Source organism: Panulirus ornatus, chromosome 59 (assembly GCF_036320965.1).
Source record: "Panulirus ornatus isolate Po-2019 chromosome 59, ASM3632096v1, whole genome shotgun sequence".
NCBI classification, from domain to species: domain Eukaryota; kingdom Metazoa; phylum Arthropoda; class Malacostraca; order Decapoda; family Palinuridae; genus Panulirus; species Panulirus ornatus.
The window spans coordinates 445,724-460,319 of record NC_092282.1 but is presented as its reverse complement, the minus strand read 5'-3'; the positions used below and the strand labels follow the sequence as shown (position 1 = coordinate 460,319).

At 37.8% G+C, this 14,596-nt stretch overlaps 1 protein-coding gene across 4 annotated transcripts in view; it reads right to left on the bottom strand.

Moving 5' to 3' along the window:
• rictor (rapamycin-insensitive companion of Tor) overlaps positions 1 to 14,596 on the bottom strand; it is a 223,535-nt gene that overhangs the window by 140,841 nt on the left and 68,098 nt on the right. For all 4 annotated transcript variants that reach the window (XM_071696194.1, XM_071696196.1, XM_071696195.1 and 1 more), the window contains one exon: positions 1,937 to 2,067. In XM_071696194.1, coding sequence (XP_071552295.1) covers positions 1,937 to 2,067 — 131 coding nt within the window. The remainder of the gene's footprint in view (positions 1 to 1,936; positions 2,068 to 14,596) is intronic.

The window sequence follows — 14,596 nt, the reverse complement described above, 5'->3', positions numbered from 1 at the left end:
TTTACCCATCATGTCTGGAAAATGGCTTCCAAGTTCTAGTGCTACTAGTGCATCGAAAGTGCCCATGAAAAACCTTTCCTTGGATGTACCTGTTTATATTTATGGATACATTTCTCATATGCAGTACAGTATGCTGTTCTGTGTTACTTGATTATATCAAAACTACAGTATCATATGGCAAGATAAAACACTTTGTCGAAAGGACTTGATTATATCAAAACTACAGTATCATATGGCAAGATAAAACACTTTGTCGAAAGGACTTCCACTTTTGTATCACATTAACACAACCAATTTTACAATTAGACTTGTAGTTTTCCATTTCATTGGTACTAATAACTAGATGCTGGGCTTTTAGTTATGGGAAGCTTAGAATAATATTTCATTCTAGAAAACCTGCAAAATTTAACCAAAAATTAAATAGATGGATGAAAAGCAAGTGAGGAAGTGCCATGTTTGTTTATATCAAATATGGAAGCCGGGACAGATGAACTATGCAAACACTACAGCCTCTGCATTAGTATGTAATTTTAAAACATGTGCATTCTCATGCATATTTACAAAAGAAAAACCTTTCATGAATCCCATAATATTCCTTGATACATTTCACGAATTCAGTATAGTATGCTGTTCAGTATATTACTTGAATACATTAAAGAATATCATGTGGCAAAATGATGGGCTCTATCAACAACGTTTCATCCTGTCTCACATCACATCAACACATCCAGTTTATATTCAGAATGATTGTTTTCCCAAGTCACTGGAAGAACCAGATGTTGGGTTTTTTCTCATTTTGGGAATGTGAAAAAAGTTTTTAATGATAAAATGTTTAACCCTTATGAAAAACAAGTCAATGGATAGAAAAAAGTATGTGAAGAAAAGCCACACTGTTTTATCTTTAAACTAAATCCAGTTCCAGTATTCGTAATCTTGCATGATTCAAAATGTTTAGCATGCTAATATATGTTATGTATCCAACAAGAAGTACCTGTGTATGTCTCTTAATTTCATGACCTATGGAAAAGCATGTGGTTCACATTAACATTAATAAAAACACAGTAATGCATGATGTTATGAATGTTTGTACAAAGACTGTTAACCAGTTCTAAAAATTTCAATGTGATAATTTACAACTGAAAATCTGGCAACAATGTACATGTATTGTGGATACAGTGTATCAAACCTGTGTGTGTGTGTGTGTGTGTGTGTGTGTGTGTGTGTGTGTGTGTGTGTGTGTTACCATAATTCCAATTGTTTTAAGGTGATTCATGTATCAAAAATATTTCTAATGCATTTATTGGTGAGAAAAACTGGTTAAAGGAAGAGGATAAAATATATTTCAAATGATATTCTAAAACAAGTGGTGTAGGCCACTCTCTGAAGAATTTTCTTGACACTATATTTTGTTGCTAGCTGCATCCCTACTTTTTCAATTCTGTGGGGGGAAAGTATGCAGCTTATATCTAAGTAAATATGGTATCACTAATTCTGTTAGAGAATGATTATCTGCAATAATATCTAGGTCTCAGTTGGTGCCATGATATCTGCCTTTTTTGACAGTGGATACTTTGTTTAATCAGCTTGCTTTTAATAAATATTTCTTAAAGAAACAGATGCTGAAGGAGGATCAAGTGATGACAAATGTTTCTTTACATGAAACAGCCAACACCTGGTCCACATTAATTTAGAACAACAGAGATACACCATGATCAAGATTCAGTTGTGAAGGAAGAAGGAATGTATACCTCTATACCCACAGCAATGACCTTTACTATGCTTTACTATGTGTATTGCACAGAAAAATGCATTATGCAAGAATCAGTGAACATAAAAAAATGAACTAGACCACCCCTTAATGCCAGTCTTTATATAGAGGGGAAGACTTAAAAAAAAGGAAACATTTAAAAGAATAAAAAACTTATCTCAAACTCACCCAACAATATAGTGGTCCTAACTGAGAGAGGCGCTGAGCTGGATACAATTACTTCACACATAGCAGGAAACAGATCAACACATATTAATGTATACAGAACCAGGGCTAAATGGTTCTGTATTATGTTTGGTCTGTAAAAGAAAAAGAAACAATACAGTTCACAAAATTAAGGAGAGAAAACTGAAGCTACCACCAAATACAAAAGTAGAAAAGCTTCAGAAATAAAAATAATAAAAAACTGAGTGGTAGAGAAATTTTTTAAACCTAAAGGCATACCTAACCAGAATAAAACTTGAAACTAATGATAAAACAGAAAAGTTTCAAAGTCCACTAGAGACTTTCTTGAACCTTACTGGAAATTAGAGGAACTCCAGGCTAATGACATTCATTAAATCTCATCAGGAGTGAAACTAAGTAAAAGATTTACAAATGAATATGTAAATGACTAATCAGTCATCAGTCATATCATCCTTACTCATAACTGCTCAGTGACCCTTAATCAGTAACAAATAATATCACTGATATGATATCACAATTCTCACCAACAGTAAATCAGTAACAAATAATATCATTGATATGATATCACAATTCTCACTAACAGTAGCATCATTTCATCTCATAACCCTCACAACCATTCGGTGAGAGACTTGTCCAGATAAAAGGTGAGACAGGTGGATGGTAGTTTACATTTGCTCACCCTGTCTACAGCTCAGACAAAAAAAAAAAATCTCCCCTATTTTCAAAACCTCTTTCTCAAGTCAGTGATGTTCAAAGGAAATTTGGGATAACTAAGTGGTTAAGCTAATCAGAGGGGTACAAGCCATTAGAATGAACAATACCCAGTATGAAAACTATTTCCAAATAAGAAGACAAAAACATAATGCAGGCAATGAAACAACACCATTACAAAATGTATTCAGTCTTAGATAAATGGGTCATCTTAACAACACACTACATTCTTTCATTTCCAAACTAGAAGGAATATGTTTTGAAGTATGAAAACAATTTGTTTTTGGTGCTGTGTCAAGTGAATCTTGATAGACCTCTTAATCTCCTGCCTTTTGGTAAGGAAAATATTTCTCACCTCTCACCAACTACATATTATGTGCTAGCAGCCTACTTAGGGCACAGCCCAGGCCTGCCCACTAATCAATCAGCAACCTCCACTTGGCAAAGACAGAATCATCCCCTGGCCATTGGCAACAACCTACATTCTTTCATTTCCAAACTAGATGAAATATGTTTTGAAGTATGAGAACAATTTCTTTTTGGTGCTGTCAAATGAATCTTGACAGACCTCTTAATCTCCTGCCTTTTGGTAAGGAAAATATTTCTCACCTCTCACCAACTACATATTATGTGCTAGCAGCCTACTTAGGCCTGCCCACCAACCAATCAGCAACCTCCACTTGGCAAAGACAGAATCATCCCCTGGCCACTGGCAACAACCTACATTCTTTCATTTCCAAACTAGAAGAAATATGTTTTGAAGTATGAAAACAATTTCTTTTTGGTGCTGTGTCAAATGAATCTTGATAGACCTCTTAATCTCCTGCCTTTTGGTAAGGAAAATATTTCTCACCTCTCACCAACTACATATTATGTGCTAGCAGCCTACTTAGGGCACAGCCCAGGCCTGCCCACCAACCAATCAGCAACCTCCACTTGGCAAAGACAGAATCATCCCCTGGCCATTGGCAACAACCTACCTCTTAATCCTTAGAATATGGTTGTCCACCTGATGATGGTAACCATCAGTTAAGAAGATTTGTCAAAAAAAGAAGGGATGGCAGTGTGAGAGGCAAAAATCTGGTAAAAATGTTTGAAGGACACCATCCTAGAGAGAAACAGTTTTTCATACTTCAAAACTTATATTTCTCTCCATGCCATATTGTCCACCATGCCTCAAGTGCAAAATAATATGGAAGAGGAAGATTATAAAAAATATTCCCAAAAAGTGTATAAAGTAAGGAAAAAATAGTCTTAAAATTTATCTAGTGGCACTCTAGGGTACATCTATCCTGATGGTAAAAACACCAGCACCTCATAGGGTTAATCCTTAACAATTTGAGAAAGGTATCATTCTGAGATATGTTTCTGAAATGATAAAGAACTGTAGTTGATGTCCAAGGAAATGTTTCTATGAATGGCTAAGGTGGATGCTATTGATTAATTTTGCAACCCCTTTTATAGGCCTCCAGCAGCTTAAAAATAGCATCCAATCAGGAAAAAGAAAATGACAGACTATTTTAGAGTGAGAAGTTGCTCAATAAGACTATAATTCACTTTATCTCTTTTTGATAGAGCCTTATAAAGGGTGACATTACACTCATACTGTAACCACTTGCTGACACAGTCTGGTAACACCAGGTGAATACTACCTTTCTAAAATAAAAATTGATAGGTTGGGCCTGCAAAACATTTCTCTTAGTCCAAGAAATGATGTTCAATGCTGACAGAGGTTTTAAGTTTCTCGGATACAGACATTCTCTTTGATAGTCTCTGGTGATCTTTTACTAGCTCTCAGTGATTTAACTGGGAATAAGAAATGAAGTTTTTAGTGGTAACTTTCAAGGATAAATCAAAGTATGGATATTTCAAAATCTATTCCCTTATATCATTTAATTTATTAATCTTATCAAAAAACCTAGGAACTGAATTCATCATGATCCAAGACATATAAATATCAAAAATGAGAAAGTACGTTTTAACACTGCATGTCTCTCACCAACTCTTCTCCCAGCACAAAGGGCTATCAAGAAAAGCTTTCATGATGAGACCTTGAGGTGCCACATTGCTTGATAAAAATCTGATTGTTATGAATCTTGGATTTTCAAATGGACTTCTCAAGACAAAAATTAGAGTTCATCTTAAGCAAATCCTGAAAGGATTCTAACAAAATCATCTAAAATGGCTTCTGAAGGGTGTTCTTGTATTATTATCCTTGATTTTGTAAAGAAAAAGTCTTGAAAAAACTTTAATAGAAAGTCCCTCCAAAACTTCAGAAGAATCAAAACATTAATGAAAGACCAGAAAAGTTCCTAAACTGAATGGCATAATCTTTGAGTAGAGAGACAAACCTCAAGGAGATCATGTATTAAAAGCTCTCCAAATCTCAGATTGTAGAAAAAGCTCCAGAATCTTGAGCTTAAGAATTAGGCTACTAACCCTAGGTTACGGTAGTCTACATAAACTTACAGTATCAGATGACTGAAATTAAAGAGATGAATTAGTTTTGGGCACCAGGTTGTCTCTCCCACTTCAAGCTACAATACAAGATAAATCATTCCATACACCATTTAGTTTTGGAAGAACTTTTCCCTGAAAATCTACTGGGTAGAGAGAGAGAGAGAGAGAGAGAGAGAGAGAGAGAGAGAGAGAGAGAGAGAGAGAGAGAGAGAGAGAGAGAGAGGAGAGAGAGAGAGAGAGAGAGAGAGAGAGAGAGAGAGAGAGAGAGAGAGAGAGAGCAATGAGTTGTACAAGGGGCTACATGCTGTCAGTGAGCTGAACCAGGGCATGCAAAATGGTAAACAGAAATCACAGAAAAGTCTGTGAGGCTTGGCAGCACATAGGGGTTCCTTAATTTTCATGCAATATACATGATAGCTTAAGAATGGATGTGAACAAATAAGGCCATTCTCCATCTCTTTTCATAGTGCTATCTTGCTACATGGGAACTGCAAACTAGTATGAGTAAAAATAAAGACCCTTCTAAGAAAAGGGTCCTAAGCAATTATAAAAAAACAGGTTGGGTATTACTGACGGGTGATTTGAATGCAAAAGTAAGTGAGGGTATAACTGGGGGAGCATGGGGTATTCAGGGATGTGAATGGAAATGGTGAACAACTTGTTGAGTTATATTCTAAAAAAATACAGATGACTGGGAATACATGGAATAAAGAGGACATGCACAAGTATACAAGGAGTAGTTAAGATGAAAAGCAAGCTTTATTGGAATACATACTAACTGATAGACACACGAATGTGCTGAAAGGGGCAAATGGTGGGATGTCTGATCATTACTTGGTGGAGGTGAGGGAGAAGATTTGTGAAGGCTTCTAAAGAAGAGTAAATGATGTGGGTGAAAAGAGGGTAGTGAAAGTGAGTGAGTGGGAAAAGAGGCTTGTGTGAAGAAATACCAGGCAAGAGTGAGTGTAGAATGGCAAAAGATGAGAGCAAATGAAACTAGGGGAGTAGGTGAGGAATGGGAGGTGTTTAAGGGTGCTGGGATGGGTGAGAAAAGTATGTGGTATGCAGAGTAGGGTGGATCATTTTTACACTTCCTTTGATATTCATATGTGGGTAGCACAGAAAAGTGGATTCATGAGAAAAAATCTGCAAAAATAAATGGGTTCTTTGTGCCAAAATTTTCAGCATCCCACTCTTTCAAAAAACTAAAGCTGAAGATATTTATTTCTAAGTCAGGTAGGATTCATTTTATAGAGATACATATAAGTAAAGTATTTCTCAAATCTGGAAGTAATTGAACGACTCCTTCAGCCCAAAAGGAAACTGAAAATATAGCATTTTCACTATAAATACCACCTATTTGAAAAAATTGCTAAAACTTTAATTGCAATATTTTCAGCCATAGGTGCTATAATAATGATGTTTTTGATACATTCAAATATTGTGAAAAGTTTAAAACAAATATTTCAACAACTTACCTAATCCATGAATGATGATATCTACAGATTATTTCACCCATGAGCACAAAATCTAGTATTTATCCCAAATTATGTAGTTTGCCATTAAATGGTTACAGTAAATGTCTTTCATGCACAAAACATTATTTCCTCATAGAAAGTAGCCAATTATGTGCTCTTTATCCACATGCCTCATGTCAATCATGTGATAGTGCGTGATAGCTCATATTTCATTGGCCCAACCAACAAAGGGATAGCTCATCTCAGTCGCTTTTGAGTGCTCTTAGACACTCGGAGGAATGGTGTCCTATGTATATTTTCATCAGTGAAATGGCAACTCACAATACCTGGCAAGTAACTAAGTGTCCTATATTTGGTCAACCAGAACAATATATTTATCTATTTATATTTATATTCATTTTGCTTTGTCGCTGTCTCCTGCGTTAGCGAGGTAGCACAAGGAAACAGACGAAAGAATGGCCCAACCCACCCACATACACATGTATATACATACACGTCCACACACGCAAATATACATACCTATACATCTCAACGTATACATATATATACACACACAGACATATACATATATAGACATGTACATAATTCATACCGTCTGCCTTTATTCATTCCCACCGCCACCCCGCCACACATGAAATAACATCCCCCTCCCCCTTATGTGCGCGAGGTAGCGCTAGGAAAAGACAACAAAAGCCACTTTTGTTCACACTCAGTCTCTAGCTGTCATGTAATAATGCACCGAAACCACAGCTCCCTTTCCACATCCAGGCCCCACAGAACTTTCCATGGTTTACCCCAGACGCTTCACATGCCCTGGTTCGATCCATTGACATCACGTCGACCCCGGTATACCACATCGTTCCAATTCACTCTATTCCTTGCACACCTTTCACCCTCCTGCATGTTCAGGCCCCGATCACTCAAAATCTTTTTCACTCCATCTTTCCACCTCCAATTTGGTCTCCCACTTCTTGTTTCCTCCACCTCTGACACATATATCCTCTTGGTCAATCTTTCCTCACTCATTCTCTCCATGTGACCAAACCATTTCAAAACACCCTCTTCTGCTCTCTCAACCACACTCTTTTTATTACCACACATCTCTCTTACCCTATTATTACTTACTCGATCAAACCACCTCACACCACATATTATCCTCAAACATCTCATTTCCAGCACATCCACCCTCCTCCGCACAACTCTATCCATAGCCCACGCCTCGCAACCATACAACACTGTTGGAACCACTATTCCTTCAAACATACCCATTTTTGCTTTCCGAGATAATGTTCTCGACTTCCACACATTCTTCAACACTCCCAGAACTTTCGCCCCCTCCCCCATCCTGTATAAAGATTTATTTGATGAAAGCATGCCAGTTAGAGCAAAATAAATTATCATTTTCTACTTCAAGGAACCAGCATTTTCAGGTATTTGTGATATAGTTACTAAATTCATTATGGAAATTTTTAGGTATTTGAGAAGCAGTTACTAAATTCATTATGGAAATTTGGCAGTCAGCATCCTATTGTATCAAAAAAGCATAATAAAGATATGATCAATAATTATCGCACAAAATATAAGAGACTTTTACATCATGCCTTTAAGGCATCTGATCACAAACATGGATGGAAAAACAAGTGAAAAAATTGGAATTACAGGAAAACTTGCAAAGAGTTACCAGACTGTGTGAAAATTCCAGCAATCAATTTCAAGGCTATCAAATCAGAAAATATTGAAGTAGACTTTGATGAACTGAGTACCAATCAAAACTACATATCTGATATCTAGACTTTGATGAACTGAGTACCAATCAAAATTACATATCTGATAGTACCAATCAAAATTACATATCTGATATCTGTCACACAATATCTAAAGGCATGGTGAATGAAGCACTATCACATGGTAATCCAGGGAAAATATTTCATTGACGGTGGTTGACAACAGCAAATCGAGTTCTACATCTCTGTTACAACATCTGAGCCTTCAAATACTTTTAAATACTTGTAACATCTGAGCCTTCAAATACTTTTAAATACCAGCTGAATTTATAATGAAAGTTTATGCACCTATGTGGTTCAAGATAAAGTGCAAACCCTCCATCAAATATGGTGCTCAACATTTACATGAATTCATTGCCCATACTTGTCCCTTTGCTAGCAATATCAAGCAAACTGTGAACACTGTTAATCAGAGAAATGCATTCTTTGGGCATCCTGAGAACATTCTCTGTAGCATGGTTCATGATGAGAGAAACTTTGTTCATGAGCTGGGATAGAGAAGAGTAATGAGGGCAAGTAAAGAAAAGAGAAGCAGTTAGACCTTTTACAGTTCCTGTGATAAATTTCAATGCTAAGGAATATTATGATATGACTGACTGGCACAATATTGATGTCAAAGAGCCCCCTTTAACAATGGAAACCGAAGATGAAACAATCTTGAACATCATCAAGAGTGGCATTCCCACAGTAAATTATTATTTCAATATGCCATGCCACACACAGGGAGTAGAACGCCATATAGAATTAATTACAGAGATGGTTACATAAGAACAACCCTTCAAAATAGAAAGGCTCTGGCAAAATTTGACACAATAAAAGAATTCCTAACTTAAAAACACAGCTCCTTATATAGTTGGGTGGTTGGAAAGGAGTTGGGGTGGAACTCCCAATGTAGCCATGTCCACACCGTGAGTTCTGGATTATTTCTGAAATATTTTAATTCTTATTTCTGAAGTACAATACTTTATAAATAAGCAAAGAGCTGCATACAATAGACTACTTGTTATATCTTAATGGAAAACCACACTGTAAACTTCAAATTTCATTTTACATTAATATTGAAATGAAATGTATAATAAAATGGCATTAATTTACGAATCTAATATTTCTGTAATGAAGAATGGGTTGTCATTTCTCCCTAATGCTGCTCATATACTTCAATTACATTCAAGATATCATTATTATCACACCTATGGCTGAAAAATATTGTAATTAGACTTTTAAAGATATTTTTGAAATAGGTGGTATTTTTAGTAAAAATGCCATATTTTCAATTTTCTTTGGGAGCTGAAGGAGTTGTTCAATTACTTACAGAATTCGGAAATACCTTATTTAAATGTATTTCTATAAACTAACCCTACCTCATTTAAAAATAGCATATTTTCAGCTTTAGATTTTTTCCTATAAATGCATGTTTTCAATACCTTATTTTCCAATTTTTGAGCCCTTCGGGTGTGTGTGTGTGTGTGTGTGTGTAAAGATGTTGCATGGAGAACCCATACTTTTTGCAGAATTTTTTTCTCATAGATCCTCAACTTTTCTGCATTACTCCCACATGAATATCAAAAAAGTGTAAAAATGATACACCCTAATGCAAAGGGTGGGCAGGCGAGAAAGGGTCATGAACAGTGAAATGATGAACTGAACAGCCGGATGATAAAGTTAATTTGCTATGAAAGAAAGGAGGTATGTATGGATGTAAGGAAGAAGTGCAAGAGATGGGGAGACATACATGATAAAGCAGCAGGAGGTGAACAGAAAGGCACAGGAGCTCAAAAAGAGGGTACATGAGAGTTGGGAAGAGTTAGTATCAACAAACTTTAAGTAGTAAGAAAATTTTTTGAAAGGAGGTTAGTAGTGTGAGAAAATCAAGGAAACAAATGGGAACATCAGTGGGGGGTGCAAATGAGGAAATGGTACCAGGCAGAGATGAAGTGAGCACTCTGAAGGATTGCTGAATGTGTTTGATGACATGGTGACAGATGCAGGGTGTGTATGTCAGGGAAGTATGTGAAGTAAGAGAGTATGACAAAATGTGTCATGAAAAGAGAAGAGGTGGTGAACGTCTTGCATATGATGAGATGTGGCAAGATGGCTGGTGTGCACAGTATTGCTGTTGAATTTCTTAAGAAAGTAACTGTATTGCTGTTTGGTTAGTTGGAATTTTCAATGTATGTATGGATCATTGTGAGGCCTGAATAGTGCCACTGTATAAAGGCAGGGGAACAAAAATGAGTGATTAAATTACAGTGGTATAAGTTTATTGTGTGTACCCAGCAAGTTGTATGGAAGAAAGAGATTGAAAGTGGTGGCATGTGTGTAGCACCAGACTGGGAAAGCAAAATGCAGTTTCAGGATGGTAGAGGATGTGTGGATCAGGTGTTTACTCTGAAGAATGTGTGAGAGAAATACTTGCAGAAACAAAAGAATTTTTATTTTGAATTTCTGGATCTGGAAAAAGAATATCATATGGTGGATAGAGAAGCTCTGTGGATGGTGCTACAAATACACAGTTAGGGAGGAAGACTAACAGAAGCAGTGAGGAGTTTTTATCATGAGAGTTAGACATGTGCAAGTAGGTAGAGAAAAGAAGTAGTAGTTCAAGGTGAAGGTGGGTCTGTGGCAGTTCAATCTTTTATGGACGGGGTGGTGAGGGAAGTGAAGGCAAGCACCTTGGATAGAGAAGCAGATATGCAGTAAGCTAGGGGTGGTAGGGCCTGGGTATTGTGTCAATTCTTGTTTGCTGACAATACAATGCTGGTGGCAGACAAGTAAGAAACTGCTGAAACTGATATCTGAATTTGGGAGACTGTGTGGAAGGAGAAAGGTGAGAGAAAATGTGAATAAAGGTACATTCATCAGGTTTAGCAGTAAAAAGAGACAAGTTATATGGATAGTGAGTTTGAATGGATAGAACATGTGATTGGGACAATCACATGTCTACCAAATGGCGTCCTAGCTTCGTCCTAGTGAGGTAGTGCAAGGACACAGACGAAACAATAGCCCAACCCGCCCACATACACATGTATATACATACACGTCCACACACGCAAATATACATACCTATACATCTCAATGTACACATATATATACACACACAGACATATACATATATACACATGTACATAATTCATAGTCTGCCTTTATTTGTTCCCATCGCCACCTCGCCACATATGGAATAACATCCCCCTCCCCCTCATGTGTGCGAGGTAGCGCTAGGAAAAGACACCAAAGGCTCCATTCGTTCACACTCAGTCTCTAGCTGTCATGTAATAATGCACCGAAACCACAGCTCCCTTTCCACATCCAGGCCCCACAAAACTTTCCATGGTTTACCCCAGATGCTTCACATGCCCTGGTTCAATCCACTGACAGCACGTCGACCCCGGTAAATATATATATATATATATATATATATATATATATATATATATATATATATTTTTTTTTTTATACTAATCGCCATTTCCCACATCAGCAAGGTAGTGCTAAGAACAGAGGATGAGGACTGGGCCTTTGAGGGAACATCCTCACCCGGCCCCCTTCTCTGCTTCTTCCCTTGGAAAAAAAAAGAGAGGGGAGGATTTCCAGCCTCCCGCTATATATATATATATATATATATATATATATATATATATATATATATATATAATACAAAGTAAAAAAAAAAAAAAAATATATATATATATATATATATATATATATATATATATATATATATATATATATATATTTATATATATATATATATATATATTTTTTTTTTTGTCGCTATCTCCCGCGTTTGCGAGGTAGCGCAAGGAAACAGACGAAAGAAATGGCCCAACCCACCCCCATACACATGTATATGCATACGTCCACACACGCAAATATACATACCTACACAGCTTTCCATGGTTTACCCCAGATGCTTCACATGCCTTGATTCAATCCACTGACAGCACGTCAGCCCCGGTATACCACATCGCTCCAATTCACTCTATTCCTTGCCCTCCTTTCACCTTCCTGCATGTTCAGGCCCCGATCACATAAAATCTTTTCCACTCCATCTTTCCACCTCCAATTTGCTCTCCCTCTTCTCCTCGTTCCCTCCACCTCCGACACATATATCCTCTTGGTCAATCTTTCCTCACTCATTCTCTCCATGTGCCCAAACCATTTCAAAACACCCTCTTCTGCTCTCTCAACCATGCTCTTTTTATTTCCACACATCTCTCTTACCCTTACATTACTTACTCGATCAAACCACCTCACACCACACATTGTCCTCAAACATCTCATTTCCAGCACATCCATCCTCCTGCGCACAACTCTATCCATAGTCCACGCCTCGCAACCATACAACATTGTTGGAACAACTATTCCTTCAAACATACCCATTTTTGCTTTCCGAGATAATGTTCTCGACTTCCACACATTCTTCAAGGCTCCCAGAATTTTCGCCCCCTCCCCCACCCTATGATCCACTTCCGCTTCCATGGTTCCATCCGCTGCCAGCTCCACTCCCAGATATCTAAAACACTTCACTTCCTCCAGTTTTTCTCCATTCAAACTCACCTCCCAATTGACTTGACCCTCAACCCTACTGTACCTAATAACCTTGCTCTTATTCACATTTACTCTTAACTTTCTTCTTTCACACACTTTACCAAACTCAGTCACCAGCTTCTGCAGTTTCTCACATGAATCAGCCACCAGCGCTGTTTCATCAGTGAACAACAACTGACTCACTTCCCAAGCTCTCTCATCCCCAACAGACTTCATACTTGCCCCTCTTTCCAAAACTCTTGCATTCACCTCCCTAACAACCCCATCCATAAACAAATTAAACAACCATGGAGACATCACACACCCCTGCCGCAAACCTACATTCACTGAGAACCAATCACTTTCCTCTCTTCCTGCACATACACATGCCTCACATCCTCGATAAAAACTTTTCACTGCTTCTAACAACTTGCCTCCCACACCATATATTCTTAATACCTTCCACAGAGCATCTCTATCAACTCTATCATATGCCTTCTCCAGATCCATAAATGCTACATACAAATCCATTTGCTTTTCTAAGTATTTCTCACATACATTCTTCAAAGCAAACACCTGATCCACACATCCTCTACCACTTCTGAAACCACACTGCTCTTCCCCAATCTGATGCTCTGTACATGCCTTCACCCTCTCAATCAATACCCTCCCATATAATTTACCAGGAATACTCAACAAACTTATACCTCTGTAATTTGAGCACTCACTCTTATCCCCTTTGCCTTTGTACAATGGCACTATGCACGCATTCCGCCAATCCTCAGGTACCTCACCATGAGTCATACATACATTAAATAACCTTACCAACCAGTCAACAATACAGTCACCCCCTTTTTTAATAAATTCCACTGCAATACCATCCAAACTTGCTGCCTTGCCGGCTTTCATCTTCCGCAAAGCTTTTACTACCTCTTCTCTGTTTACCAAATCATTTTCCCTAACCCTCTCACTTTGCACACCACCTCGACCAAAACACCCTATATCTGCCACTCTATCATCAAACACATTCAACAAACCTTCAAAATACTCACTCCATCTCCTTCTCACATCACCACTACTTGTTATCACCTCCCCATTTGCACCCTTCACTGAAGTTCCCATTTGCTCCCTTGTCTTACGCACTTTATTTACCTCCTTCCAGAATATCTTTTTATTCTCCCTAAAATTTAATGATACTCTCTCACCCCAACTCTCATTTGCCCTTTTTTTCACCTCTTGCACCTTTTTTTTTTATTTTGCTTTGTCGCTGTCTCCCGCGTTTGCGAGGTAGCGCAAGGAAACAGATGAAAGAAATGGCCCAACCCACCCCCATACACATGTATATACATACACGTCCACACACGCAAATATGCATACCTATACATCTCAATGTACACATATATATACACACACAGACACATACATATATATACCCATGCACACAATTCACACTGTCTGCCTTTATTCATTCCCATCGCCACCTCGCCACACATGGAATACCATCCCCCTCCCCCCTCATGTGTGCGAGGTAGCGCTAGGAAAAGACAACAAAGGCCCCATTCATTCACACTCAGTCTCTAGCTGTCATGCAATAATGCCCAAAACCACAGCTCCCTTTCCACATCCAGGCCCCACACAACTTCCCATGGTTTACCCCAGACGCTTCACATGCCCTGATTCAA